This window comes from Phallusia mammillata, chromosome 3 (genome assembly GCF_965637545.1).
Source record: "Phallusia mammillata chromosome 3, kaPhaMamm4.hap1.1, whole genome shotgun sequence".
In the NCBI taxonomy this organism is placed as follows: Eukaryota; Metazoa; Chordata; class Ascidiacea; order Phlebobranchia; family Ascidiidae; genus Phallusia; species Phallusia mammillata.
In genome coordinates, this window is record NC_137254.1 from 3306810 (window position 1) to 3333122 (window position 26313).

General features: G+C 36.1%; 2 protein-coding genes and 2 long non-coding RNA genes across 5 annotated transcripts; 1 reads left to right on the forward strand and 3 right to left on the reverse strand.

The window, feature by feature from the left end:
- Positions 1 to 5275: 5275 nt before the first annotated feature.
- LOC145218223 (scavenger receptor cysteine-rich domain-containing protein DMBT1-like) lies at positions 5276 to 15349 on the forward strand. The gene is made up of 13 exons (XM_080085624.1): positions 5276 to 5336; positions 9223 to 9389; positions 10403 to 10553; positions 10941 to 11116; positions 11363 to 11516; positions 11763 to 11811; positions 12189 to 12354; positions 12553 to 12710; positions 13087 to 13258; positions 13768 to 13838; positions 13942 to 14131; positions 14363 to 14471; positions 15204 to 15349. The coding sequence occupies exons 1-13, from the start codon at positions 5276 to 5278 to the stop codon at positions 15347 to 15349; spliced, it is 1770 nt and encodes a 589-aa protein (XP_079941750.1).
- Positions 15350 to 16081: 732 nt separating this feature from the next.
- On the reverse strand, positions 16082 to 19203 carry LOC145220251 (uncharacterized). Of its 2 annotated transcripts, XR_013858050.1 has the most exons (7): positions 18332 to 19203; positions 18024 to 18125; positions 17716 to 17757; positions 17543 to 17658; positions 16919 to 16960; positions 16772 to 16832; positions 16082 to 16689 (listed from the first exon to the last, which is right to left on the reverse strand). It is a non-coding gene; the product is annotated as an uncharacterized LOC145220251 (long non-coding RNA). The 2 variants fall into 2 exon arrangements; XR_013858051.1 differs by having other exon boundaries at positions 18024 to 19203.
- On the reverse strand, positions 19197 to 22485 carry LOC145220250 (uncharacterized). The gene is made up of 4 exons (XM_080087517.1): positions 22383 to 22485; positions 21442 to 21516; positions 20138 to 20179; positions 19197 to 20072 (listed from the first exon to the last, which is right to left on the reverse strand). The coding sequence occupies exons 1-4, from the start codon at positions 22451 to 22453 to the stop codon at positions 19943 to 19945; spliced, it is 318 nt and encodes a 105-aa protein (XP_079943643.1). The 5' UTR covers positions 22454 to 22485; the 3' UTR covers positions 19197 to 19942.
- A 624-nt stretch (positions 22486 to 23109) lies between these two features.
- LOC145218415 (uncharacterized) lies at positions 23110 to 25653 on the reverse strand. Its single transcript, XR_013857597.1, has 4 exons — positions 24764 to 25653; positions 24307 to 24483; positions 24078 to 24219; positions 23110 to 23921 (listed from the first exon to the last, which is right to left on the reverse strand). It is a non-coding gene; the product is annotated as an uncharacterized LOC145218415 (long non-coding RNA).
- Positions 25654 to 26313: the final 660 nt, after the last annotated feature.

The following is a 26313-nucleotide window of genomic DNA, read 5'->3' on the forward strand; positions in this document are numbered from 1 at the left end:
GTATGAAGGTACTATTTTTTACATTAACACTTTTATTAAAAGTTACTAATTTACTATTTTTACTTGTAAACTTTTTTAACTGGAAAATTGCAAACATTGTTATACATTTCAAACCCTTTTTTACAATCAGCACATCAGAATCTATTTTAAAATCTCAAAATGACAGGAATGAAACAATTCTCAATCGCTGCATACTTCTGTGTACATACAATAGCTTATCACATCAGCTGTAAATATTTTTTTGGGCAGCATGTTTGGGTTATTTTCTTTTATAACTATTTGTTATCTTAAACTTTCACTGAAAAGCACGTGCAGTGTCTGCCTGGTGGACCACACATAATTAGCATATCGATTTCAGTAGACAGAGTGCTGTAAAGACATTTACCCCAAGGCACATGCTAAAGAAACAACATAAAAACATTGCTTGTGTCACGTCACACTTTGGCACTCTGCTTCCAGGATGTGACGTAGCACAACCGCAAAAGAAAAAAAGAGGTTGTTGGTACTTTTCACAGGCGTTCTGATCGGATAAACCACTTGTCAGAAGAAACAGATTTGTTGAGTAGACACAGATACATACATTGCGTGTTAAAAACATACAGTTGTATATGAAATGAAAGGTAATTCTCCACATACCCTGGCTACATTTATCATAATAAGAGCTTTTCCAAGTAGTAATAATACAAACTAATGTACCTGTTTCAGTTAAGGTATCAACAGTATTCTAAGCCTATGACAAAGAAACGAAAAATCATGTTTTTTAAATGTACATTTAGGCAAGCATTAGTTGATAGGAGGCTAGTTTCGTTCTGTTTGCAACTGATTAACCGGGTTTCGACCCTCATCGGTATCCGCATGTGCTGGTTCTTCTGCTGGGGGTGCACCAGGGTCGAAGTTGTCAAATGCATTTCGAGCTGAAATGATTATTTGGTGACTTAAAAAATAATGTTTAAAGACAATAGCAATAGTTTTTAATAGAAAATCTACTTACATTGGTTTACAGGTGGCGGTGGTGGAATGTACGGATTAAATTCTCTCATCTGAACCCTTCTGAAAATCTGTACAAAAATTTCGTTAATAAATGAAGGCAGTGTGTTGTGTATTCTAGGAATTACACTAATAAATACTCCTCACCTTTATGCGTCAGAATTATATTTTAGAAGCATTTTTAACAAACCTTTAAAACTATTCCTTTATACATATACTTTTGTACAATATATCAATACAAGTTAAATTATTATTGTCGGTACCTTGATATAACTGCAGCTTGTACGGCCGATATCTCCAAAAAGCTCTGTGGTGAATGTTATTTCTATGTTGTGTTCCGGTTTACCTTGATCCGTTTTTCCTTTCCTTTACGTCTAGTTTTCTCTTGCGTTTGGGCTTGTTTGTTTTCTACGTTTCCTGAGTCATTTATTGTTTGTGTTACAGATACATTGCTGTATTTTTACTTTAATAAAGCCAGAGTTAAATTAACTCCTCAATGGTCATCACATGCTCTTAATTATAACCTAATTAAATTAAATGGGAATTAAATTTCGCAAAACATTTGCACTTACCGGTATTTTCGTATTTTGCTGTTCATCCCACACCGAACTTTGTGGGTTTTTTTCCGACGTGTTGAATGACATTTGTTTATTTGCTAAAGTAATTAATTGTACTTTATTTTAGTGTATCAATTAGCTGCAGACATACAGGAGGGCATAGCTCGCATTAAAGTAATGATAAAGCGAGGGGACGCATTAACAGGACTGTAATCAAATTTCATTTATGCTGCAGCTATTGGTTTATTATAGATTCATAATTTTTGTAAAATCAACACGGCCTTTGTAATCAGAGTATGACATAAAAAGAACTTTATTATTAAAAACGACTCAAGCTATGGGGTGACTTACTTATATAACTTGTTCAAATTGTTCAGCAAATTATAAAACTGCTTTTAATAAGTTTGAAGCGTGCTTTTTGTTATATCCTAACGAATTTTTTGACATTATTATAAAACTATCCAAAGCAATTTTACTTTGCTGAACAAATCATCGATTAAATAATTTATTGACTTACAATTTTGAATGATTCAGCCACACGCTTTAACGATTTATTTTACAAAGTTTGAGGAACAGATGCATTCATTTTCACCACTCTACAGCAAAATTATTGTACAGCCATCACACACAACACAACTGTTTAATACACCACCTACAAAAAGCGATGGTACACACGAACATTACTGAATTTACACTGCTTACTAGAAGTCATAATAAATGACCCCAACAAAAGAAATAAATATATCTAAACTAAATAGTTCAAATTATATCATTGCCATTCGAACCAACCTTCACAACTTAATTGATGTGCAAATTTACACAATTTAATAAAACATTTCTGAAAAGTTAACCGTACATAGATCCTTAGAATTCATATAACTGCACATAAACTTGCACTGTAAAGTTTTTCACAAAGTATGTCAAAGAAACAATAACTGTACAGGCTAACATTAACAGAAACGTCAAAGCATTGGATGCGTCATATCACACTATTGTAGTTGTTTGCCTGAGTCATAGTAAACCAGGCATGTTAAAAGCGTCATATCGAATCAGTCGATATCCCAAGTATGCCAACATATGCGAGACGTAGGCTGGAAAAACAATCCTGCAGTGGGATTTGAACCCACGATAGGTGCCTTTACGGGACTTGCGCTCTACCAACTGATCTCAATTGCTGATTGGGTATGAATTTTTAATGGCCTGGCGTAGTGTGCCATGTCGTAATAAAATGAAAATACAAATAAATGATATAGAGACTCAAGTCAGTGACTTGATTCCAACCCAACTTGATTCGTTTCTTTTGATGACTCAGATGTGAAAAGTGGACACGTTGCACTGGACGGAAATTTAAATAGAAGGAAGTTTAAACCGAACAACAACTGTAATACACTTAACGAAATCGCCATTGCCAGGGTAGTAGTTGCCGTTTAATTTGAAATAATGCAGTAGATGTCAAGGCAAGTGTTTTCTTAGAGCATGCGGTAAATATAGCAATTTTAGGTTCTAGAAAACTCCAACGGGTTGACGTTCTTGTATACGCTTTTTAATGAGTGTCAATTAACCCGTTTATATTGGAGCTGACTTTACTCAAAGACAGGGACGATGTTAATAGGTTATATTTGCTGCAACGAAGTAAGTTACTGTCTGATTTATGTTAACAAAGTCGCGATGAAGCCAAAAACCTCAACTTTTAAAAACGTCTTTTGAAGAACTAACTAAGACGTGTTTAAAGACGGAAACTACACCGTACCAACTGACAGCATTACCTTTTTTCCTTCTATCGGTAGGATGAACAGAAAAGCTTATTGAAACATGTACGCACCGCTTTGTTCTATATGTTCTACGCAGAGACGGGTTCTTAGAAGATGAATCATATTTCTAATAAACTATCTGTTTGTATTGTTTAGCATCGTACATTGCTCCTTTGGCTGATCACCAAACGGTATAGCAGGGAGAAACAGAATCAATGCGATAACTGTAGGTCCATTTGAAACACAAATAAGAAGTTTCACAAATGTGTCACAAATGTGAAAGAAGTTTTCACAAATGTGTCTAAGTTTTGTATGTGATGTAGCATTAATTGGAAGGTAGTTTATGTAAAGAAGAACAGGAAATTTTGGCAATTAAGATATGCTTATTACTCAATGTATTTGAAGAATTTCAGTTCAAATTTCATGTTTCAATTTCATTAATAAACCAAAACGGTCAAAAGTATAACGAAATAATTGAACACAGGTTACTAAACATACTTGTTAAAAATAAATATAAAATTGTTTGATATGTATTAAGTTGTGTGTGTGATAAAGCATTGAATGGGACGTAACATATATTAAAAATGCCTTGTAAGATACAAACGACTGTAAACCCGAAAATGTATTCTGTAAATCTTATGATCAATTTCCAGTTGAGTATTTAGATGTAAATAGTTATATTTTTAACAGTGTTTTTAAAAGGAGACTGACGACTCACGTGAACATCGTTTAGTCAAGCTTAGTTCACAGTGTGTGTTTATTATGTTTCGATTACTTGGAGTAGTATTAGAGAAGATTTAAATTGGATTTTAATTTGAACATCATTCTCTTTTAACAAAAAGCCCTGTGTTAATGTTGTGAAACTCTCTCCCATTGTGATCCCAAACTTAAAAGCAAAATGCCAAAACCCGACCCACTACGCATTTTGGTGTGGGCGTAGATTAAAAGCTATGAAATAAAATGAGGCTATGCATCAGCTAAATAAAACCGTATCGTAATCTATGCATGCATCCACAAGATAAAAGTGGAGCAATTTACAGTGGTACAGGTCAAATATCAAATCATATTTTGTTTCTCAACTGTGCTGGGCATTTTAACCTTTGTACATTATGCGAGCTGATAGCATTTGCCTTTTTTCCTACGTTAGTATGAAGAGGATGCTGGCGTATTGTCACGTGATGGCACCGTATTGTTCTGTAGGTACCACGGAGACCGTTTCTTCGAAAATTTGTAAATCATGTTTCTGTGAAGCAATATACATCCTACGGTTCTGTATGCATTTTAACACTCTGGACATTATTATTTTAAACTTTGTACCAGCCAACAGATTTGGAACCAACCACATGAATGCAGTATCACAGACCTATCATATAGTAACTACTAAAAAAAGTTAAAGGTTTTATTTGATTTTACCAAACATATTTGAAATTCGCTCCTGGGAATTCAAGCATCTTTACTCAGATGCGATTTAACAGTCCATATTGTGGCGATTACGGCTAGTGTCTTGTCACCAGCAACATTGATGGGATTTCATAGGTTGAAACTGTGATGTGCACTGTGTATACATCTTGTTCTAACACGTATTCAAAATGGACGCTGACGACTCGATACGCGTTAAAACAGTTGCACAGAGCGGCATTACCATATAAGCGACGCAAACTGTATTGATCCGGTTTGAATCACCTGCATTGTGGTACGGGGTTTGCGATGGTTTGCGCCGATAATATCTAAGTAGGCCGCAGTGTGTTCTGATGTATATGAGGAAACCTGAAGCATACGAAGCATTTTTGCTGAGAGGTAGCATTAAACGATTTAGACTAAGTTTTTGGCACACTTGATTCAACAAGCTTTGTTAGATATTTGCAACATGATAAGATTCTTGGGGCTGTGAAATCATGTATTGGTGATATATACTTACTGTCTTTTAACAGCTACAATCTGTGGTATCACAGTTCTTTAATTTGCATAAAAATGCTAAAAATGTTACGAGGGCTATTGAAACTTGCTCTGTTTGTCTGTTCGATTAGTTTTTTGCATAAAGGTAAGTAGATTTGGTAAATATTGTTTAAATTTGATAAAGTTTCTCTTCCAACTGGCTTAAATTGATACAAAATAATTGTTTTTTTGTTGAAAAAACTGATCACTTTGCAAACGTTCTGCCAACCTGCACAACGGGCATAAATAGAGCAATGAAGCATAATCGTTTAACAGTATGACAACGTACAACTGTAACTATAGTTGATAGCATTTCATTAGACCGATCTAAAGGGATCCATCGTCTGTGTGGTGAAATATCATTTTCCGCACCCCAACAGCTTATGCATTTCGTCCATGCAGAGAATACACTGTTTAATCATGCTTCACTTATCACATGCAAAAAGCAAATAGAAAAAAAGATTTGGACTCATTTTAGTGAGCTGTAAAAGTCCACTGTTGTGGCGGATTCTCTCACCATGATTATCGTGTATTTGTATATCTACAGCAAACCGGACAGGTTGCCTTCTTTCTTTTATTCTCGTTCTATGCGGCGTGTTCGTACATTGCGTTATTCTATTATCACGTACCTCGAATAAACAACTAGCTACATTTGGCGACCTCCAGCGTGCAAAAACGTTATTTTTGCAATCTGACAGCAGCAGAAAGCTCAAAAAAGCTGTATCCATTAAGTTACCTACGATTTGAAGAGCTCAGCAGCCAGGAGTTGGGTTTCAGCAAGCGGAGGCACAGTTCTCTCTGAAAAGTATCACAGGCGATCAAACGAAGTAATATTAAGTTGTTTCGGCACTGAATCAGGACACAACAAATCGTCGTATCGACTTAGAAACTCCTCCAAACGCCGAGAAATACAAGACAATCAAGGCACGTTTCGTGGTTATCTTCTGACTGTCGTACCCACAGAGAACCATCCGCTTGCTTCACATGCCTCGTTTGGGCGACAAAATGCCATTTGCCCAAATGGATGATATGCTTGCATGATTTGGCGATACAAAGGAATGCTTTGTCTTCCAACAACTTCTTTTGTAGCAACTGCCTTAGTATTTACGCACACTTCTGCTCCCGGGGAAAATTAGCGATTTGCATTTCTTGACGCGCTAATATGAAGCAATTTGATCAAGGAATGTACGGCGCGATAAACTTTTTACCCAACCAACATAAGAAACGACGCCGAATGTATTAAACAGGTTTGCCACAAACAAAGCCCAATGTTCCTTTTTTATCATCGTCGTTTTGGCGGCGATGCGTTAAAGGGTCTGTTACCTTTTAGCATTGCCACAGTAGGGAAACAAACTGATAAGATAGCCGGCACAATTGGCAACTTTTACTTTGTATGGAATTACTCGGCAGGTCGGGAATTTCTTGTTGATATTGGCGCCGAGATAACTGTTGAGGGATTAAAGCGCCGCACCATCTCGTGCCTGCGAATGGCACCCTTATTCGGGCGTACGATTCACCTCTGGTAACTATGCATTTATCTTCTGGCAAACTTCAGTTGTAGATTGTGCTTGTCCAATGGCACATTCTCTTTGCATTGACCTCAAGCATCACAAAGTATTGAACCAAACCTTAACCCGTTTTTTCGGGCATGTCTGCTAATGCTCGATTATCGGCCAAGTTCTAAGGAATTACTACTTCCCATTTTTTCACAGTCGTTACCCAAGTATGGAGTTTAGCATTTTATTCCAACTAATGGCCCACACGTGCATTTTCGAGTTCGACTTCTCCCTCCCGAGATTCTCGGTCTCGCCAAAACAGGAATTTCACGACATGCTGCAACAGAGCATTATGAGACGTTCTTCCAGTCAATCGGCTTCACCAGTGCATAAGTTTCCAAAATCGTCCGGGAGGTGGCGCCCCTGCTGTGATAGCCTGACCTTAATGCAGCTACTCAGCCATGGTCTTCTCACCAACCTTACTGGGACATCACGTTGACACTATCCACGCGCCTCTCTTCCCAACCAAGTCGAAGCTCAAACTTTCTCGAGCCCCAACACTGCCAAAGGGCCTTTACCGCCATTTCATTTCCGGCGCTGCACGCATAATGTCTCCGAATTCTTACAGACTTGTGGGCTTACAGATCCTACAACGTTCTTTGGATGACCAGTTAGCTTGTTTGGCTTTAACAGGGGCAAAAACCGCCATAGCGAACGCCGCGGTTTAGCACCTTTCCGTTGACTAGCAATGCATTGCAGCATTCCATCGAGGCTTTATCCTGCAGTTTATCAATAAAACCTGGCGGCCATTGGGATTCTTTTGGCATACTGCGACCACCAGTGACTCGCCCTGCATTTCGCTATTTGTCACTTTCGCTATTTTTGGAAAGATCGCGTGTTTACCGGTTACACCCATCACAAGGCTTTGACCTTTGCTTTCACCAAAGTGTCTAATCCGCGGTCAGGATGCCAACAACGTCATTTCACCGCCGTTTCTGAGTTTACCCCAGATGTGCTGCACATCAAAGACAAACAAAACCACGTGCCCGACGCGCTCTCCCGCGTTTCCATTGATGCTGTTTGTCTCCCACTTGATTTAAATTATTCGGCACTGGCAGCTGCTCAGGTCGCCCAAGAGGTTCAAGCATACCGTACTTCTGTCACTAACCTTAAAATGAAGAAAATGCCGTTCGATCAATCTGGAGCTACAATTCTTTGTGACGTTTCCTTTGAGTCATCTTGTCCAATTGCCCAACAACATGGCAACTTATAGTTTTTGGCATTATACACGTTTCATTGCACCCGTCATACGGTCAACACGCAAACTTGTTGCTTCAAAGTTTGTTTGGCATGACTTACAACGCCAAGATTGCCTTAGCAAAACAGCGTATCCACTGTCAGATGGCAAAAAGTCCTACGCCACGTACGTGCGCCTATATCAAGCTACCTGACCTGCCATGGTACGACTAGCAGGCATCAATCGGGAAAACAAGCTACCATGGGTTAAGTTTGGAATCCGCACAGTTCCAAAACAATACCTGCTGGCTCCATCGGTCGAACGTGTTTACGGCTCTGCCAGCACCTTCATGGCGATTTTTGCGCTCAGAACATCACGAACTTTCACCGCAAACGGTTCTTTCGTCGTTGAAAACTACAGTGTGGCCCTGTCCACATAATGTTCTCTACGGACCACAGACTCCTCCTTACGCCACCTAACGATGGCCCGTTCCGCGTCATTATTAGAACAGCAAGAGTTTGACGCTTGCCATCGGCGAAGGCAACCAGTTTATTTCTAAGCCAGCGCACGTCGACCTTGCGTAGCCGGCATAAGTGGCCCTTACCCGACGCTCCGGTTCCCGTCCCACGCCCAGCCCCATTCCGGGTACAAAGCATGTATGTAGTGGCGACTCTCACTACGATTATCGTGTTCTTACGTACCTACAGCGATCCGGATGGATTGCCTTCTTTCTTTCACTCTCGTCTTATGCGGCGTATTTCGATTCACACTGGACAAATACTCAAACATTAAATCAGCAGTATTTTTTGTCAGACTGGTGTTGAATTTGTTTCTTTCAGTATTGGGCGTTTAATAAACTAAACAAATATTACTTATATTTTAATTCAATTTCTAACTGAAATCCCTATATCAATTCATAAATTGAGTTGAAAAATCTCGTTTAAAAACAGCATAATAAACATCTATTATTTAAATCGTGACAATTTCATTTCTCTGCGATAACTAAAACGGAATTGAAAAAAGAAAACTATTCAATATCTGTTCAGAAACCTAGAAAGTTTTGAATGTATCAAAATTGTGGAAGTAATTGTTATCAAATACGAAACGCGGAAGGGCATATTTGAGTAAAACATTACATAAACGCGCTGCAGCTACAATTTTACTAACAACGCGCTATGTAGTTTATTGTTGTCAGGTTCGTACAATAACGTTCCTTGGGATTGCTGCAATCTTGTTTTAATTGGAAATGCAATGTTAAGTTTCAGATGCACAGTGTAATCCTCCGCAAACAACCGCAGCACGACTGGAAGCATTTATTTCAAATACATGTGCCACGTGGAATAGTAACTTTGTTTCCCTCACAAATTCCCCTAGATTGGCTGCATATTTTCGTGGAGGAGAGCTTGCTTCAAACAACTATTGTGAGGTAGAATTTGGTTTGTGCATTGACTTGGTACGGTTATGCTTTTGTTTGTATGCTGCATTAAGATCCTTAATGGACGATAAATGTCGGACATGTGTTATGCTCACAATCAAATATTACTAGCCGATGTTCATATTTTTTGTCGATTTTGTCCTCCTTTGGAAGACGAAGTCGCTTTGAGTTATATCAAGACATTTGTGAAAAATTTTGACCCCAACTTTGAGACAGGAATGAGAACGTTTTTTGCACAATGTGCTCAAAAATGTCCAACCATGTACGCACATTTTTCGAAATAAATACACCACAATACACCAAAACAGCATAAAATATTTTTGTAAAACATGTAAATGTTGCCTGACTACGATACAAAAATTAGTATCTTGTTTTATGTGGGATTGCAAATAATAAATAAACGAAAACTTATGTAACCAATGAGAAAAATGAAAAGAAGCGCAAACAGTCCTAAAATGTAAGACAAGGAAAACATATTTGCTTAGACTGCTGTGAGCATTCTGTTTGTTATTGTTGGTAAAGGATCTGTATACTGTTAATAAAACAAGTTTAGTTTTACTTTTCGTTGGAGAAAAATGATAGATGAGCAATGTAAAATGAAAGGTTTACAATTTTTGTTGCCAGTAGCTTTTTAACACCTGTATTTGTATTAAACCACATTGTATTTTCTGTTCTTTTTTCAGGAAGGTTCCTTCTGTGTTATTTAAACCCTCCATCCACTGCCTCTAACAAAAAACAACCACATATAAGTTAGAAGTTAATTGAAATACACAACATTCAAAGTAAAAATCTAGGGAAAAGGAAAGGTTTGTGTTAAACGGACAGAAAAACCTGACTTAAAATTGCATCTGCACAATTCAAATCTGCGCATTTGGGCACCTGCACGGTTTCGAAATGTGTGCGCACATTTTAGAGCAATATTTGTCATAAGCCCTGTGCCAACTTTGGTTCCGCTTGAAACCCTCATTTATGCTAAACTTGTCAATTTTCAAATTGTTATCTAGATTTACGAGGGAATCGACAATTCGGGTACATTGGCTGGTACGTTGTTAGGTGGAGGTTTATCCTTTCCGCTTATTATTGATAGTTCGTCTGTCCATGTATCATGTGTCCTCAACCTCACAACAGTCTCGATCCAGCTTTATATAAATCCCGGTAAGTCGAATTCATACGGAAAAGCTCAAATATGTGTTAATCCAAAATGTCAGATCTTGAGCAAGACATCCAACTAATTCGTCCGCAGTCCGCAAAATGTGTTTGTGTGTTTGGATCCAACTAGTTAAATCTGTTTTCACCTTTGTCGTCTCCTTAGTGCAGCTGGTGACAAGACATTGGCCATATATGGCACCCCAGCTTGCATGAAGTAACAAGTTAAAAAATCAAGCTTAACGAAATCAGTTCGAAGCCACAACTTGACACAAAACAGAGTACATTTGAAAGTATATTGGTGAGGCAATTGTTTAAGAACCAAATTTTTGTCACCATCTGCACTGTCCGTCTGCAGCTCAAATATCAACCATTGACACTTCATGTGTACTTCAGCTGAAGAGTGTGGGGAAGATGTTGATAGCTTACCGTATAACTTGTTCTCTCCAATGTTTCCGAGTAATTACACCTCTGATCTTGGTTGTATTTGGAGATTTCAATTAGAAAGCAGCGCGTCCTTCGTGTTTCAATTCTCAACATTTTGCACCGAGAGTGGGTTCGACTTCTTGTACGTAAGTGACCGCTGTTGTTTTGTTGGTTAATTTTAGTAAAGAACCAAGAAACAGACATCACCGGATTTTTTAAAAATACAGAATTTTAGTCCATAGTTAGATCTGCCAATATAAAAAGGTCGAGTATGGCGTCAGATGCGAAACAAAAACTAAAATCAACCCCAAAATCCAGTGGAGGTTCTATTTAAACAACATACATCACACTTGTTCACTGGTTCATACATAGATCAAAGACTTTATTTTCAGTTTCAGAACGAAGAAGGTCATGTGGAAAGATTGTCTGGGATGCATAATGGGGGTTTGAATCACACAGTTACTGCAACACATCTTACTCTAATCTTTGTCAACGACGGAGACGGTCAAGGGCAAGGATTTAATGCGACAGTCAACATTGAATCAGGTGAATGAAACACGGTTTTCAACACGAGAAATATCTTAGTTTGCGCAGTAATTTGCAGGGGAACCGTTTGTAGCTGTTATTATGTTCACAAAAATCAAGTAAAAAGAAAATATAAAATCGCCCATATTCTTGGGTTGCGAAGGGCATCACACGCTTGGCGTAATGTGCTTGAGCAAAATTAAATCCATCAAATTTTTGGTGCGCAAATTTAAGCTTACATGTATACTATTGTTGTTTTTATTCTAGGAACGGAACAATCAATGAGTGTTTGCAAGACGAAAGACTTGACCATCGCGTAAGCTTTTGTTTTGTTTTGTTTGTTTGTGGTAACAATAAACAAATCTAAAAAAAGAAAAAGTTTTTTTTTATGTCTGTATTTAGGCATGACTTTTTATCTTTAAATTCCTCACATATTTCTTCAAACTTGAACAGTAGTTATAAAGATTGAAAAATGTGCAAAATGATCACAACGCTTTAGTATTATTTAATTAAATTTCGTCCCTTTTTAGTACGATGTAGCTACAGCGCCTTTATTGTCCAGCAAATGCGTCCCGACTATCTTGCGCTCCATAACGTTTTAACGTTGCGCAGCTGACTTAACACTATTTGGCGATGGTATTCTTCAAGCATTGTTTAATTGTCCATGTAAACTTACAAAGCCGATATTCGCAGAGTAACATCTGATGAACAGATGACATTAGATTACGAACTCGGTGACACACTTTACATCGCATTGGACAGGGAAACTCCCCTTTTTCAGCTGAATAACAACTGCAAGGTCACGGGATCAGATCCAGTGTTCGTGTTTGACATTGAACAATGCGAAGGCCTCTATCAGGTCAACAGTTTTTTTTCATTATTTCAGTTTTCTTTATCGAACCACTGCTACCAAACATTTCGTGTGACATTGAGATGCATTATTAAAATTGTACACACAAGCATCAACATCTATAGACAGATATTTAGTTTTGGTGCTATTTATGGCTGTCAGCTTAATTGACTCCCTTACAAAACAATTTTTGTTTATTTCCAACAGAATGAGAACGCAATGGTGTCAGTGTCTTTCCTGATCTGGAGATACCTAGCTCCATCCAATGATGTGATCCAACGCGACGTTCAAAACAAGCTCAATGTGACTTGTCTATTTGAGGCCGATCAACTTCTTTCGTCATCCAACGTCCAACCACAAGCCGGGTAAGGGGACATCTATGTCACATGCCACATATGTCACATGCCACATATGCCACATGGCAACAAAGCGCACAATATGCTAGTTTTAACATGACACATATCACGTTATGCAAGAGCACATGTAATATGCCATGTGCTACAAGCATGCTACATGCAAACTATAAGCATGACACATGTCATTCCACATTTAAGCACATGCCAAATATGGCAAATAGACCCAATGTTTCTCAAAACATTTCTTATGGGATTTTGGTTTTATTATTAGTGCTAATCAATTAGGCCGATAAAAAAATAAACGTTAAAGATAAGAATATTAAACAGCTAATAGTTTCCTCAGAAGTGTATCTATTGATTTATTAACCGTAGAAATTTGTTGCAGATCCGTTGAAATTTCAGCAGAGAGTACAGGAAACTTTGACGTTGCTCTAAATCTCTTTACCAACGAACATTTCAACGAAAGCTTGCCTGGGGAAGTCACTGTGCCCAACTACATTTTTGCTGAAGTTAAACTTGAAGAAATTTCTCCAAGCAACGATGACTTCATTGTCCAGGTGAAAAGTAAAACAAACTTATTGAAGCAAAATGGATAACAAACTCACATGATACACTTGTGTTTTTTAGTTAAACAGAAATATGTTACTTAAGTCATTGTTTTGCTTTGTATGCAACATAGTTGAGAGCTTACCCGAAATTCAAGCCCGAACCCAAATCGTTTTGAATAAGCCGGTTAAGGCCCAAAAGTTTGTTAGACAGGCGTATACATTAAAGCCTGTAAAAGTACAGAATATGCAATTACAATGGTTACGGTCATACAATGTGAAGTCAGGTCCGAATTAACCTGGTTGATAAAAAATAACATCCGAATCGACCCAAAATGTCTGGTCCGTACTCTGGTGTGTAACTTGGTTTTGTTTTTTAAACATAACTCCATCTTCAAGCCTTTCTTTAAAAAAAATTTGAAACCTATCTAAAACAAACCTTATTCCGTGATTTAATATTGAACATCCAAACTATATATAATATACTGCTCATATGAATTTGGTGCACTGTTTGTGCACAGCTTGAAGAATGTTGGGCGACACGGGTTGAAAACTCCAGTGGTTTGCCGAACTACCCTGTTGTAGAAAGCGGGTAAGCAGTACTTGCATTGGATTTGTAGTGTGTACTCTTGCTTTTCATAAAACTGAACGGCACACTGTTTTAGCCTTGCGTAATTTTGTGCCAATATGAGTAGATGTGTTGCGCCACCCAGTGGAGGCGAGGCTGCCGACGCGAAAATGTTGATGCGAAATTACCAAGCCAACTTTGCAACGTTCAAGCTGATGAGCTTTGTGTGGACAAACTTTACCGACGCAGAACAATTTATCTACATCCACTGCGACGTGAGCATCTGTCAAAACTCAACTGGTCAATGCCCGGGACAGGTGAATTGAGTTTGTTTGTTTTGATAAGCTCACGATAAGTCCGTTCTCGAACTGCTTGCACAGTTTGGTGGATTCTATTTGACTTAAATAGTTTTCAATAGGTTTGCTTTAGTGGAAATACACCGGGAAAAAACACGATATGTCTAAGGTTTTTCAGGTTCTAGCTTCTAGCTTCTTGATTTTCACAGCTGAGTAAATGATAAAAAATGTTAATATAACACTTATCTGCAGATGTGTGGTGGAAGAAAAAGACGATCTGTTGACAACAATGGACGCAGCCAGCGACTTTCTGCAGGGCCAGTGCACATCTTGCAAACTACCAAGTATTTGCTTGCGCAAGGTACCAACTCAATAAGTAAACTCTTATTTCTTGCAGATTAACTAGGTTCAGGACAAAATGCTTTAGTTGCCTATGTTGTAACTACTCAAATTATTGTATTTACCAATTAAAACTTTTAGGGATATATTTTTTGGGGCTATTTTAGGCCTCAATTATCAAAGATTTCGCCTGTTTGTATGACTGACATTACTGCGCCTTAAAGTGAATTTGTTGTTTGTTTTATTTTAACCCTTGATGAGCCTGCAACACCTGAATGCGTTAACTAACAGTCAGTCCACGGTCGAGCTGCTAGATTTATAGCAACTACGTTATAGCGGAAGGGACGTTAATGTAGTGCAATCCGTCGGGTTTCCCTGGGTTAGAGCAATTCCAAAGTTTCTTGCCCAGTGAAACGCAAGCTGCCGTCACAGGATTAGAACCCACAAACTATTGAATACAAGTCGGGTGAACTTGTCAGTCGACCATATTGGCAAACTTATGCATAGCTTGACTCCTAAAGTCACTTTTCGTTTTGTTTTGTGTGAAAGAAACATACATTGCCTTAAGCAGGAATCAAAATTTAAAGTTTCGTTTTGAATTGGCTTTCAATCTCTCGCAAGCTTGGCCTACTTCGAAGTTGATACAAGAGTGGCATTATTTTTAGTCTGTATGAGGTGTTAATCTCTAGTTCCAGTATCAAATGCTTTGGCACGCATATATGTTTATCTAAGTTAAACATACTTTTTATCGCAGACACTCCAGGAGACAGAGGTGAAGTGAATGAAGCAGCTGGCAACATCTTCTTACTTGTTCTTCTGGTTGCTGTAATTATAGCAGCCGGTTACCTCGTACGGGGCAAAATTGCCCAAGATGTAAATTCTAAACAAATTGGTCTGTAGATGACTTTTCGTAATAACTTTTCACAAACAACATTGTATTGTTTCTCACGACATAAAGTCGCTATTTTCATCAAAACAACAAACTAGGCAGCGATTTATTCTCAAATTTGTGAATGTTAAATTTGCTAGAGTTTTCAAAACCAGTCATTACAGTACATGTAATATTTACTGCTTTATTGTTGTCAGATACCTTGTCAAAGTTTTTTTTTGTTTCTGTGATTGTAGAACAATATAATCGGATGCAATTAATACTGTGTGTGTGTATTGGTTATATGATCACCAAAGTCACATTTTTGCTTTTCAATTTCCTAGTTTAGATTAGCATGTGTCTCTTAATTAAATTGTGATGAGAAGTATTACTAAGTTTGAAACATTGTTAGCAATTTTCATAAAATTAGCCTTTTTTAACTCCATTTCAAACGAGCTGTTTTTGAAACTAATTGCTACATTTGCGCAATTTACGGGAACCACTAACCTACACTAAAATAAAAGTTTAGAAATGGCAGTCACAGCCAGAATGAAGTTTTATAGTCAAAACCTTTATTGAAGTATTAAAAATTTTTTAGATATCAAGAGGAAATAATCTTAACAAGCTTATGTTTGTTAGATTTTGTTAGCAAGTTGGGATTTTTTACTATGATGACTGAATACGATTTTATTTTATACTTAATGCTTCCACCGAGTGTATCGCTTGTATCCAACGTTTTATTTAGTTTCGTTTACAAACCAACCTACTGCAAACGTCTGTAATCTGATGAAGCAAATCTTCACAAACAAATACACATTTTACATACTTATGTTTCGAAGAAAATCCATAATAATTTATTTGCTTTCATTTGACTTTAAATTTGGCGGTTTAAATCTATGGTCTGATCCATTTTCAAATTTTTATTTATTACATGTTAAATCGTTGAATTTTGTACTACTTTGAACCAAAGTGGCTAAACTCCTGGTCAATCGCCAAACGTTCAATATAACAAATTGTAAGACGGTAAAGCGCGTAGAACAACAAATATGTGAAGCAGGACACAATGTAACCATATATTTGCATGGTACGGCAGATATGCGTGGTGCTGCAGTTTCGAGCTTTGTTTAATTGCTTTGTCGACCTGTTTAATATTTCAATAGCGGCGACAACTCATTATGGAACTTTATGTTTTTCAATGTTTGTTTGGTTCTGCATGATTATGATGTACGTTGCAGCAAACATTAGTTGTCATGAGTTTGGTTTTGTTCTGTTTGCTGCTGATTGTCCGGGTTTCGACTTTCATCGCCATCTATTTGAGCTGGTTCTTCTGCTGGGGGTCCATTAGGGTCAAAAATGTCAAATGCAAATAGGCCTGTAAAAAAGACGCATTAATTGACAAAAAAATGGTTGCGTTGATCTAGATTCACTGTCAACCTTCAAATTATACTACCTACCTTGGTTTGGAGGTGGTCGGTCTACGTTGGGTGGAGGTTCCACGATATTTTCTACATATATCTACACAAGAAAATTGGATCTAAAACTGTGAATGTGTCTTAAGTGTATATTTGTTTGCCAAGAATTTTACTACATGGTGACTTTACCTCTTCAGACGAGCTGGACGATGATCGCCTGAAGGAAGAATACTAAAAAAAATTCCGGTTACTATTAAAACGAAGTTGCACTCTCAAACACTGTTGCTCCATGGGCCTGAAACGCCATTGCCATTTCAACCGAGGTTACTCAAGGTAATGGTAGGAGAAGGTATTGATTCTAGTTGGTAATAATCGTCTCGGATTTAAAATTATCTCTCAACAGACTTGCATTTTGTACCGCAGGACGTAATTTTTTTACTTGCCATCACGTCCTGATGATGGTTTCGATGATAGTGGGTTTTTTTTACCCTCGAAGGGAATTTTGGTCGTGGTCTTAATGGTAGATGAGCCTCATCCTTACCCTTAATAGCAGCAACCTCGGAACAGAATTTAACGTCTAGTTGTGTTAAATTGATCAGGTAAACTTCTAACGTTATTCTTTTGATGGCAAAAAAACGATGCAGACAACAAATGATAAAAAATAAGTTGTATATTTCTGCTTGTAAAAAAATTGTGTTAAGTTAAAATGTATTGTACTTCTGTTTGACCAAAAGTGGTAAAATCTATTTTTAATGTAATTTAGAGAAAAACCGAAAAGAATAAGTTTAAAAAAGGAAACAGGGCATTCCTTACCACATATTATAATTCCTACACGAGTTTGCACCGGTGAAAATGATGTGCGTGATGGTTGTGTTTTCTTCACCCTCGAAGCAGCTTTCCGTGGTGAGCGTGATAATGTAAGACACTCCCTACATGCAATAATGATAATAAAATAGGGATTTTACTACTAATAATAGTCTTCTTACTTGAACAATAGCATCGTTTAATAATGATGGAGAAGGCAGATACTAAAAATAAAATAAAAATCTTACCACATAGGATAAGCCGAATTTTGTTTCATTAACTAAACGAAAATGTCGTAGTTCTATGTTTACTACGTGATTCTACATTTTTTAATATGTTTACTCTTTTGGACTAACAAAAAATAAGAACTCACATTTAACAGAAATAAACAAACAATTAAATTTTTGAGGAAGGCTGCACTTTCTTTGATCGAAAACGTATTTAAAATGTTAACAAGCAACATCTTAATTTAAACTAATACTATACTTACTAAAATACACCAGTCAACCTTTTTGTTACACCAGTCAACCCGTTTTGAAGTTATACTTACTGCCATGAAGTAACAAGCTGGACGGAACAGACTATTCACATCCTATAAAAACAATCATTTAATGCTTTCCAAAACCTGTCTTAAATATTTTGATGATTACTTACAAAGTTTGTGTAATTCTGCATATTTATTGATAACTTTATCGTTGCTTGCAATCGTTTCAATCTAGCAGATGAATCGCATGTAATGTGAAAATTGCGTTGGTGCAGAAATTCTTAGTTCTGACTTTAATCAGCACCCAGACTTACAGATGTACTCCTGTACACTACAACAGCTGTTCGAAGCGCGATGCTAGGGACAAAAGCTTTCACTCAGTGGTGGGATCGTATTTCTGCGAAAATAATGCATCGCGTAGAAAGGTACGTCACAAATATTTTGAAATATATTCACATTGGTCAGCGAGACTAGCGGAAATATTTGTATCATAAGCCACTGCCAAAATTGTAGAGCAAATGGAATAAAATTTTATAAAATTTTATTTGTTGTTTTGGAAATATTGCACATTATTCGAAAATAATATTAGGCACCATCAACTTTGATCGAAAATTTTACTACAAATTTATTTGCACATAATTGCTTAAGGTGAATAAACATTAAGTAGCGTAAGCTTTTTTTCTTCTTTTAATTTTATTATGTCTTTGCTTTACCTAAAAGATCAAAGAACCATTCAAACTTCCAAGCTTGGTTCCACAGTTCAGTAAGTTTATGTCACATTGTTCAAAACTGTGTGCCCAGTCTGGTGTTGTATGAAGTTATTACTTTTTATTTACACGGATCACAGTAAACTTACTCAGCCACATGACTCCAAAACATCACACAAATGTTTGAACCATTATACATGACTAAAAAATATTTTTTAATTGGATAACAGGTGAATTTGGTGCAACAAAATTTTGCTTGCGACATTTAGTTTTTAGATTAGCATTATGGAACTCGTTTCATCTATTGACGTTTAATTTTTCTACAAGATAAACTTTAATTTTTCTTTTCTTCAAGTTTTCTACAACTTGGATAGTGAAATATAAGTTGAGGATTGGAAACTTAGCTAATCAGAAATTAAGTTTGTTTTTCAACTGTCATCTACAAAAGCTAAATAGGAAACATCATATTGGCAATTCATATATTGTTAGATCACTTTGCTTAGTCGGTTTAATTTTGATATGTTTATATTATTTGCCTAAATTGAGGATGTCTATGGTTCAAAACGATCACAAACACCAAAACAACCTGAAGATATGCAGGGATCAAGCAAAAAAGGTCAGTTTTTCCTTATGTTACTCGCAGAAAATTAAAAAATATCCAACTAATAAGATTAAATTCTTAAGCTGTTTGTTGTAGAGCACCATATTGGTTATTATTTTGTGTGAAAAATGATAAGAATTCAAAACTACATTTTCTTTTTCGTTTAGCAGAAACAGAAACGGTAAAATCAACCATAAAGGAACAAACAGTGGAACAGCCAATCGAATCTCCGAATGTTGGCCGCGAAAGTATTGAAGTAAATCCGCTAAAGAATATTAATAAATAACCTACTTTGGATATTTTTATGACAACATTATTCTCATTTGCAAACTATTATCGTCTGATGTTGACAGTAGAAGCTGATCGAAAGTAATACACTTAAAAGTTATCACATAACATCAAACAAGTTTTGTTTTACTTTTGTACCAAAGCCCCATGTCTATAACGTTTTATTTTTATTGAGAGATTATGACTAAACATAATAGTACCGGTTAATTTAATGAAGTGCATCTTTGTAAATTTGAGGTAAACATTTTTGGATGTGGAGAACAGCAAACCTGATTCTTAAAAAAATGATTGAAAGAAACTGAAAAAAATAAACCGTTGAACGGCGTTATTCACGATACGAATTTTATCAGAAATATTTGCACCTGCAGAAATGGTACGGGCGATGGTCTCGATGGTGGTTGTGGTCTTTTAACTTTTAATATGAACGTCCGTCGTGGTCTTGATGATGGAAGAGATTCCCTAAATGTAAAACGATAACAATAAAGTAGCGAATTCGATTATTTTACTAATATTAATGTTCTTACTTGAACAATAGCACTGCGTGATGATGATGGAGAAGACAGATCCTGAAAGTCAAATTGAAATTTTACAACTTATGATTAACCGAACTTTGAATAGCATGCGTGTGGTAGAAAAGTTTTATAAGTCAGAGAGTATAATATTTTGTTAGCTAAATTATAGTGCGCCAGGCCTATTAAAGGCGAAATACATTTGGGAATGCGTAGGAGACTGACTGATTCGGTATGACGCCTTTAAGCACATGCCAAATATGGCAAATAGACGGAATGTTTCTTAAAACGTATCTTATGAGATTTTGGTTCATTATTAGTGCTAATCAATTAGGTCGATAAAAAATAAACGTTTAAGATAAGAATATTAAACAGCTAATAGCTCCATCAGAAGTGTATCTATTTATTCCTTAACCGTAGAATTTTGTTACAGATCCGTTGAAATTTCAGAAGAGAATACAGGAAACCTTGATGTTGCTCTAAATCTCTTTACCAACGAACATTTCAATGAGAACTTGCCCGGGGAAGTCGCTGTGCCCAACTACATTTTCGCTAAAGTTAAACTTAATGAGATTTCTCCAAGCAACGATGACTTCATTGTCCAGGTAAAAACAAGTGCATTGATGCAACCCAAGTCATTTTTTTAATAAAGATTTCAAAATTGTAAACACATCTGAGTTGTTATTTTCATGTTAAAAATTCAAGCATCATTTGGGTGCTACATAGTTTGTACATTTGAGTTTAGTACAATTTTGTATACAGCTCGAAGAATGTTGGGCGACACGCGTTGATAACTCCAGTGGTTTGCCGAACTACCCGGTTGTACAAAGCGGGTAAGCATTACTTACGTTTGATTTGAATTGTGTGCTCACGCTTTTAAACAAAATTGAAAGGCTCATTGTATTTCACCTTGGGTAAATTTATGTCAATAATATTAGATGCCTTGCGCCACCGAGTGGAAGCGAGTCCGCCAACGCGAAACTGTTGATCCGAACTTACGAATCCAACTTTGCAACGTTCAAGCTGATCAGCTTTGTGTGGACAAACTTTACCGACGCAGAACAATTTATCTACATCCACTGCGACGTGACCGTCGACGTGATCAAAACAACAATACATGTACGTTTGCGCAATGTTATGTCACAGAAAAGCGGAAACACAATTGTGCGTCATGCACTATGATTGTTTAACCATAAGCATACCGACCCCTATCAACTCATCTAGGTAGCAAAACGCAGGCCTGTCTAATTTAAAACTTTGTAATAATGATCTCTTTTCGTTTCAGTTTAATAAAAAAAGTTTTTTTGCCGAAAACGTACCTTGAAAAGTTTAAGCTGCCAAATCCTTTATATCCAATCAGTTTCTGGTTCAAAACAAGCATAAAACCAACGACCCTTAAATCCGAGAAAAAACGTGTTATTTATTATATTAAAATATCCACAATAAAAACCTCATTTGTATTAACACGTGAATGGAAAGATTTACAGAAGACAGAGTAAATGTGTACAAACGTTAATGCAAACGTTAATGTCTCGTAACGCACATAATGCAACATACAAAATAGTTTATTTCTATGTTTATCTTTAAGAAAAATTAGACGTCAATAGATGACACGAGTTCCATAATGATAACCTAAAAACTAAATGTCGCAAGCAAAACTTTGTTGCACCAAATTCACCTGTTATCTAGTCAATAAATAGTTCTTATGGTCATGTATAATGGTTCAAACACTTGAGTGATGTTTGAGAGTCATGTGGCTGAGTAAGATTACGGTAATCCGTGTAAATAAAAAGTAATAATATAACTTAATGACTTGTTAAAGGTGGTTGATAGTTAGATTACTTTATGTAAAACCAAATCGGACACACAGTCGTGAACAATGTGACATAAACTTACTTAACTGTGGAACCAAGCTTGGAAGTTTTAATGGTTCTTTGATGTTTTAGGTAAAGCAAAGACATAAAAAAGTTAAAAGAAGAAAAAAAGCTTATTACTATCTTGAAGTTGCGCTACTTAATGTTTGTTCACCTAAAGCAATTATGTGCAAATAAGTTTGTAGTGGAATTTTCAATCGAAGTTAATGGTGCCTAATGTAATTTTCGAATAATGCGGAATTTAGCCAAAATAACAAATCAAAATAGAATTTAATTCATTTTGCTCTACAATTTGTATTAAAGCTTTTGCAAGTGGCTTATAATACGGATAATTCCGCTAGTATCGCTAACCAATGTGAATATATTACAAAATATTTGTGACGTACCTTTCTACGCGATGTATTGTTTTCGCTGTAATACGATCCCACCACTGAGTGAAAGCTTTTGTCCCTAGCATCGCGCTTCGAACAGCTGTTGTAGTGTGTATGAGTACATCTGTAAGTCTGGGTGCTGATTAAAGTCAGAATTAACAATTTCTGCACCAACACAATTTTCACATTATATGCGATTCATCTGCTAGATTGAAACGATTGCAAGCAACGATAAAGTTATCAATAAATATGCAGAATTACACAAACTTTGTAAGTAATCATCAAAATATGTCAGACAGGTTTTGGAAAGCATTAAATGATTGTTTTTATAGGATGTGAATAGTCTGTTCCGTCCAGCTTGTTACTTCATGGCAGTAAGTATAACTTCAAAACAGGTTGACTGGTGTAACAAAAAGGTTGACTGGTGTATTTCATTAAGTATAATATTAGTTTATGTTAAGATGTTGCTTGTTAACATTTTAAATACGTTTTCGATCAAAAAAAGTGCAGCCTTTCTCAAAAATTTAATTGTTTGTTTATTTCTGTTAAATGTGAGTTCTTATTTTTTGATAGTCCAAAATAGTAAACATATTAAAAAATGTAGAATCACGTAGTAAACATAGAACTACGACATTTTCGTTTGGTTAAAAAGTAAAACGAAATTCGGTTTATCCTATGTGGTAAGATTTTTATTTTATTTTTAGGATCTGCCTTCTCCATCATTATTAGACGATGCTATTGTTTAAGTTAGAAGACTATTATTAGTAGTAAAATCCCTATTTTATTATCATTATTGCATGTAGGGTAAGGATGAGCCTCTTATATTATCACGCTCACCACTGAAAGCTGCTGCGAGGGTGAAAAAACACAACCATCACGCACATCATTTTCACCGGTGCAAACTCGTGTAGGAATTATAATATGTGGTACACTGTAAATAAATTTGGGTAGAAAAAACCCAAAAAAGTTTGGTATCTTGGGGGGGACACCCAAAATAGGTTTTGGGTAGTTTTAACCCAAACCTGGTTGGGTTGAATACAGTTCTACCATATTAAATTACCCAATATTGTTTGGGTATAAATTAAATTTACCTGCTTTTTCTGGGTTATTATTTTGGGTTTAAACTCACCATGCCCAAAATTAAATGTACGTGTTTTACCCAAAAATTGTACATATTAAACGTTTTATTTTTAGAAAAAACACATGTAAAAAAACATGGTAAATGCCCCAGAAGGAAAAACATAACAAAGAAAAAGTAAAACTAATTACAACATATGACACACAATATTGAATCATACATTGACGAGACTGGAACATTAAATAAAAACACTCGTAAAACTTGCAAAGCTTTGTCAACATGTGGAAAGTATAGGACACATAATATAATGCAAATAAGGCTGTGATGCCTTTAGAAATACCATCCACACTCAGTACAGGGTTTTGCACAGAAAACAAAGTGATTTTCTGAGACAAAGAAATATCTCCATATACAACCAAGAGCGGCTGCTGACGATCCCCAAATGCTGCTCATGTATCTTCAAATGTTGTGTTTGCCTAAATATTCAAACATTATTAACAAACATAAAATTAGCTACATATAAATAAATCTAATTTTATTTTGTTTAATAACATGCTAACAGTCATTTACATAAATAAATGGTCATGATGCAACTACTAAGTATAAAAAGACAATAAACATGTACAACATACCTAATAGTACAACTGCTGGCCATATTTTAATCAAAGCATTGCACAATGGGCTGTTTTCCAAAATATAATTGCTGTTCAATCCATTTTCTAGCAATAAATTGTCATAGAAGAGTTGACTTTTTGAAAATTTATACAGCATAACCTGAAGTAAACAGAAAATCATAATAATAATGTTTGGTATACTGTTTGCATAAAAATTTGGTAATAATGGATATTCATAAATTCATACCTATTTTGTTTCATCATACAAGCTTTTTCTTACCAATATGTTTTTGAAAGGAAATCTTTTTAAAGAGAGATCTGCAGTCAAACCAATTTTGTTGTTGCAGGCCCCTTTGCAAGTTTCTTTGTTTCATTAGCTTGTGCATGGCGTTGATATGATAACTTTATGTATCAAAATGCCTGCCTGTACATAAATATATGTTAAAATAATGCTTTGAGATACACTTTATTTATTTTGCTGCAACCTTGTTATCTATAGTATTTAATCTTTATGTTTTGTATTTTGCCATATGTAACACAGATACTCAACAGTTCTCAACACTACCTTTCCATCATTTTTGTTTTAAAAAATACCACATTCACAAAACAGCATACCAATGCACAAAATTTAACAAAACATAGGCATAATACTAAAATATTCTCTTATCACAAAAAGTCTTTATTAAAATTAATGTGAAACTTACTTCCAAGTTCCAAGTTTTATCCTCTTTCTTAGGGTCGTCCAGAGTCCAAGCCACCAAAAACAATTTGGGCAAAATCAGTTAATCTGTGAATGCCTCAATCAACCGTGGTACTACTTTCTAATTCCGTTAACTTAACCAAGCTCGCCGGCAAATTGGCGCAAGTACCGACATAAGAATAAGGCCCAAGCCCAAGGGAGTTGAGATTCCCGCACTTTTTGTTTGGCAGTTGGACGCAGGCGGTCAGCCAAGCATGACGCAATTTTAAGCCATCGGGCGATGGAGCGTGAAATCAATTAAACATAAAGTTTATTTTTTTTAATAGGTTTTGGATTGTATATTAAAAAAAATTGATTATTATTTCCCACCAATCATTTAAAGTTTCGATTGAAACTTTAATGCGAGTGTTATGGTGATAAGTAAACGTAAAACGTTAAAGTGTTTGATGTTCGTTGAACACACAAATGCTTGGCATAACTGTTTCATTTGAACAAAAAATACAAGCATTAAAAATACATGGTTAGATGAGGTTAAACAAACCTACATTGTTTTGCTACAGTACCAATACCATTGAAGACCAACAACCCAATTTGTTTGGGTAGAGTATCAACCCTATTTTACCCAAACGATTTTGGGTAAAGATTTTTTTACCCAATAAAGTGGGGTATATTTTTTTGGGTAACGCAAATTTGGGTAAAAAACATTGGGCAACAAAACAGTTTTCCCAATATAGTTGGGTATGTCGCTGCTATACCCAAAGATCTCCCGGTCGTTTTACCCAAAATTATTTACAGTGTAAGGAATGCCCTGTTTCCTTTTTTAAACTTATTCTTTTCGGTTTTTCTCTAAATTACATTAAAAATAGATTTTACCACTTTTGGTCAAACAGAAGTACAATACATTTTAACTTAACACATTTTTTTACAAACAGAAATATACAACTTATTTATTATCGTTTGTTGTCTGCATCGTTTTTTTGCCATCAAAAGAATAACTATTATTAGCTTGAACTGTAGTCGTGCAATATTTAATTCATACTGACAAATTCATAATTGTCAACAATGTTTTGACTCAGTTAATGGTCCCGCATGCTGCATAAAATGCAGATTACACGGAAGCAAAATAATCTTTGGACTTGAATGTATTTCTTAACGGTGTTGCATTTTTACCACAGAATGTATTTTTTTTACTTACCCCAAGATATTCAAACTCCTCCTCCTCCTCCTCCTCCTCCTCCTCCTCCTCCTCCTCCTCCTAAAAGGTAGAAAACACGGTGTTAGCATTTATTACAATGTTTGGTCCAGGGGTGTCCAAACTTTTTTTGATAGGGGCCAATGTTTACCAGATGAAGACGCCCGTGGGCCAACGTTTTTTTTTGAATCAGAACATAAATATGCGGGATTTAGGGAAACTGTGGGATTTTGTTGCGTCATCACCATGTACACTTCCTTTTCAACTGGTAAACAAAGTTCCATGGAAAGCTTTTGCGTGAAGTGGCAAGTCGCCAAAACCCCAAAATGTAATCCAAACTGGCGGCATATACGCAACACAGT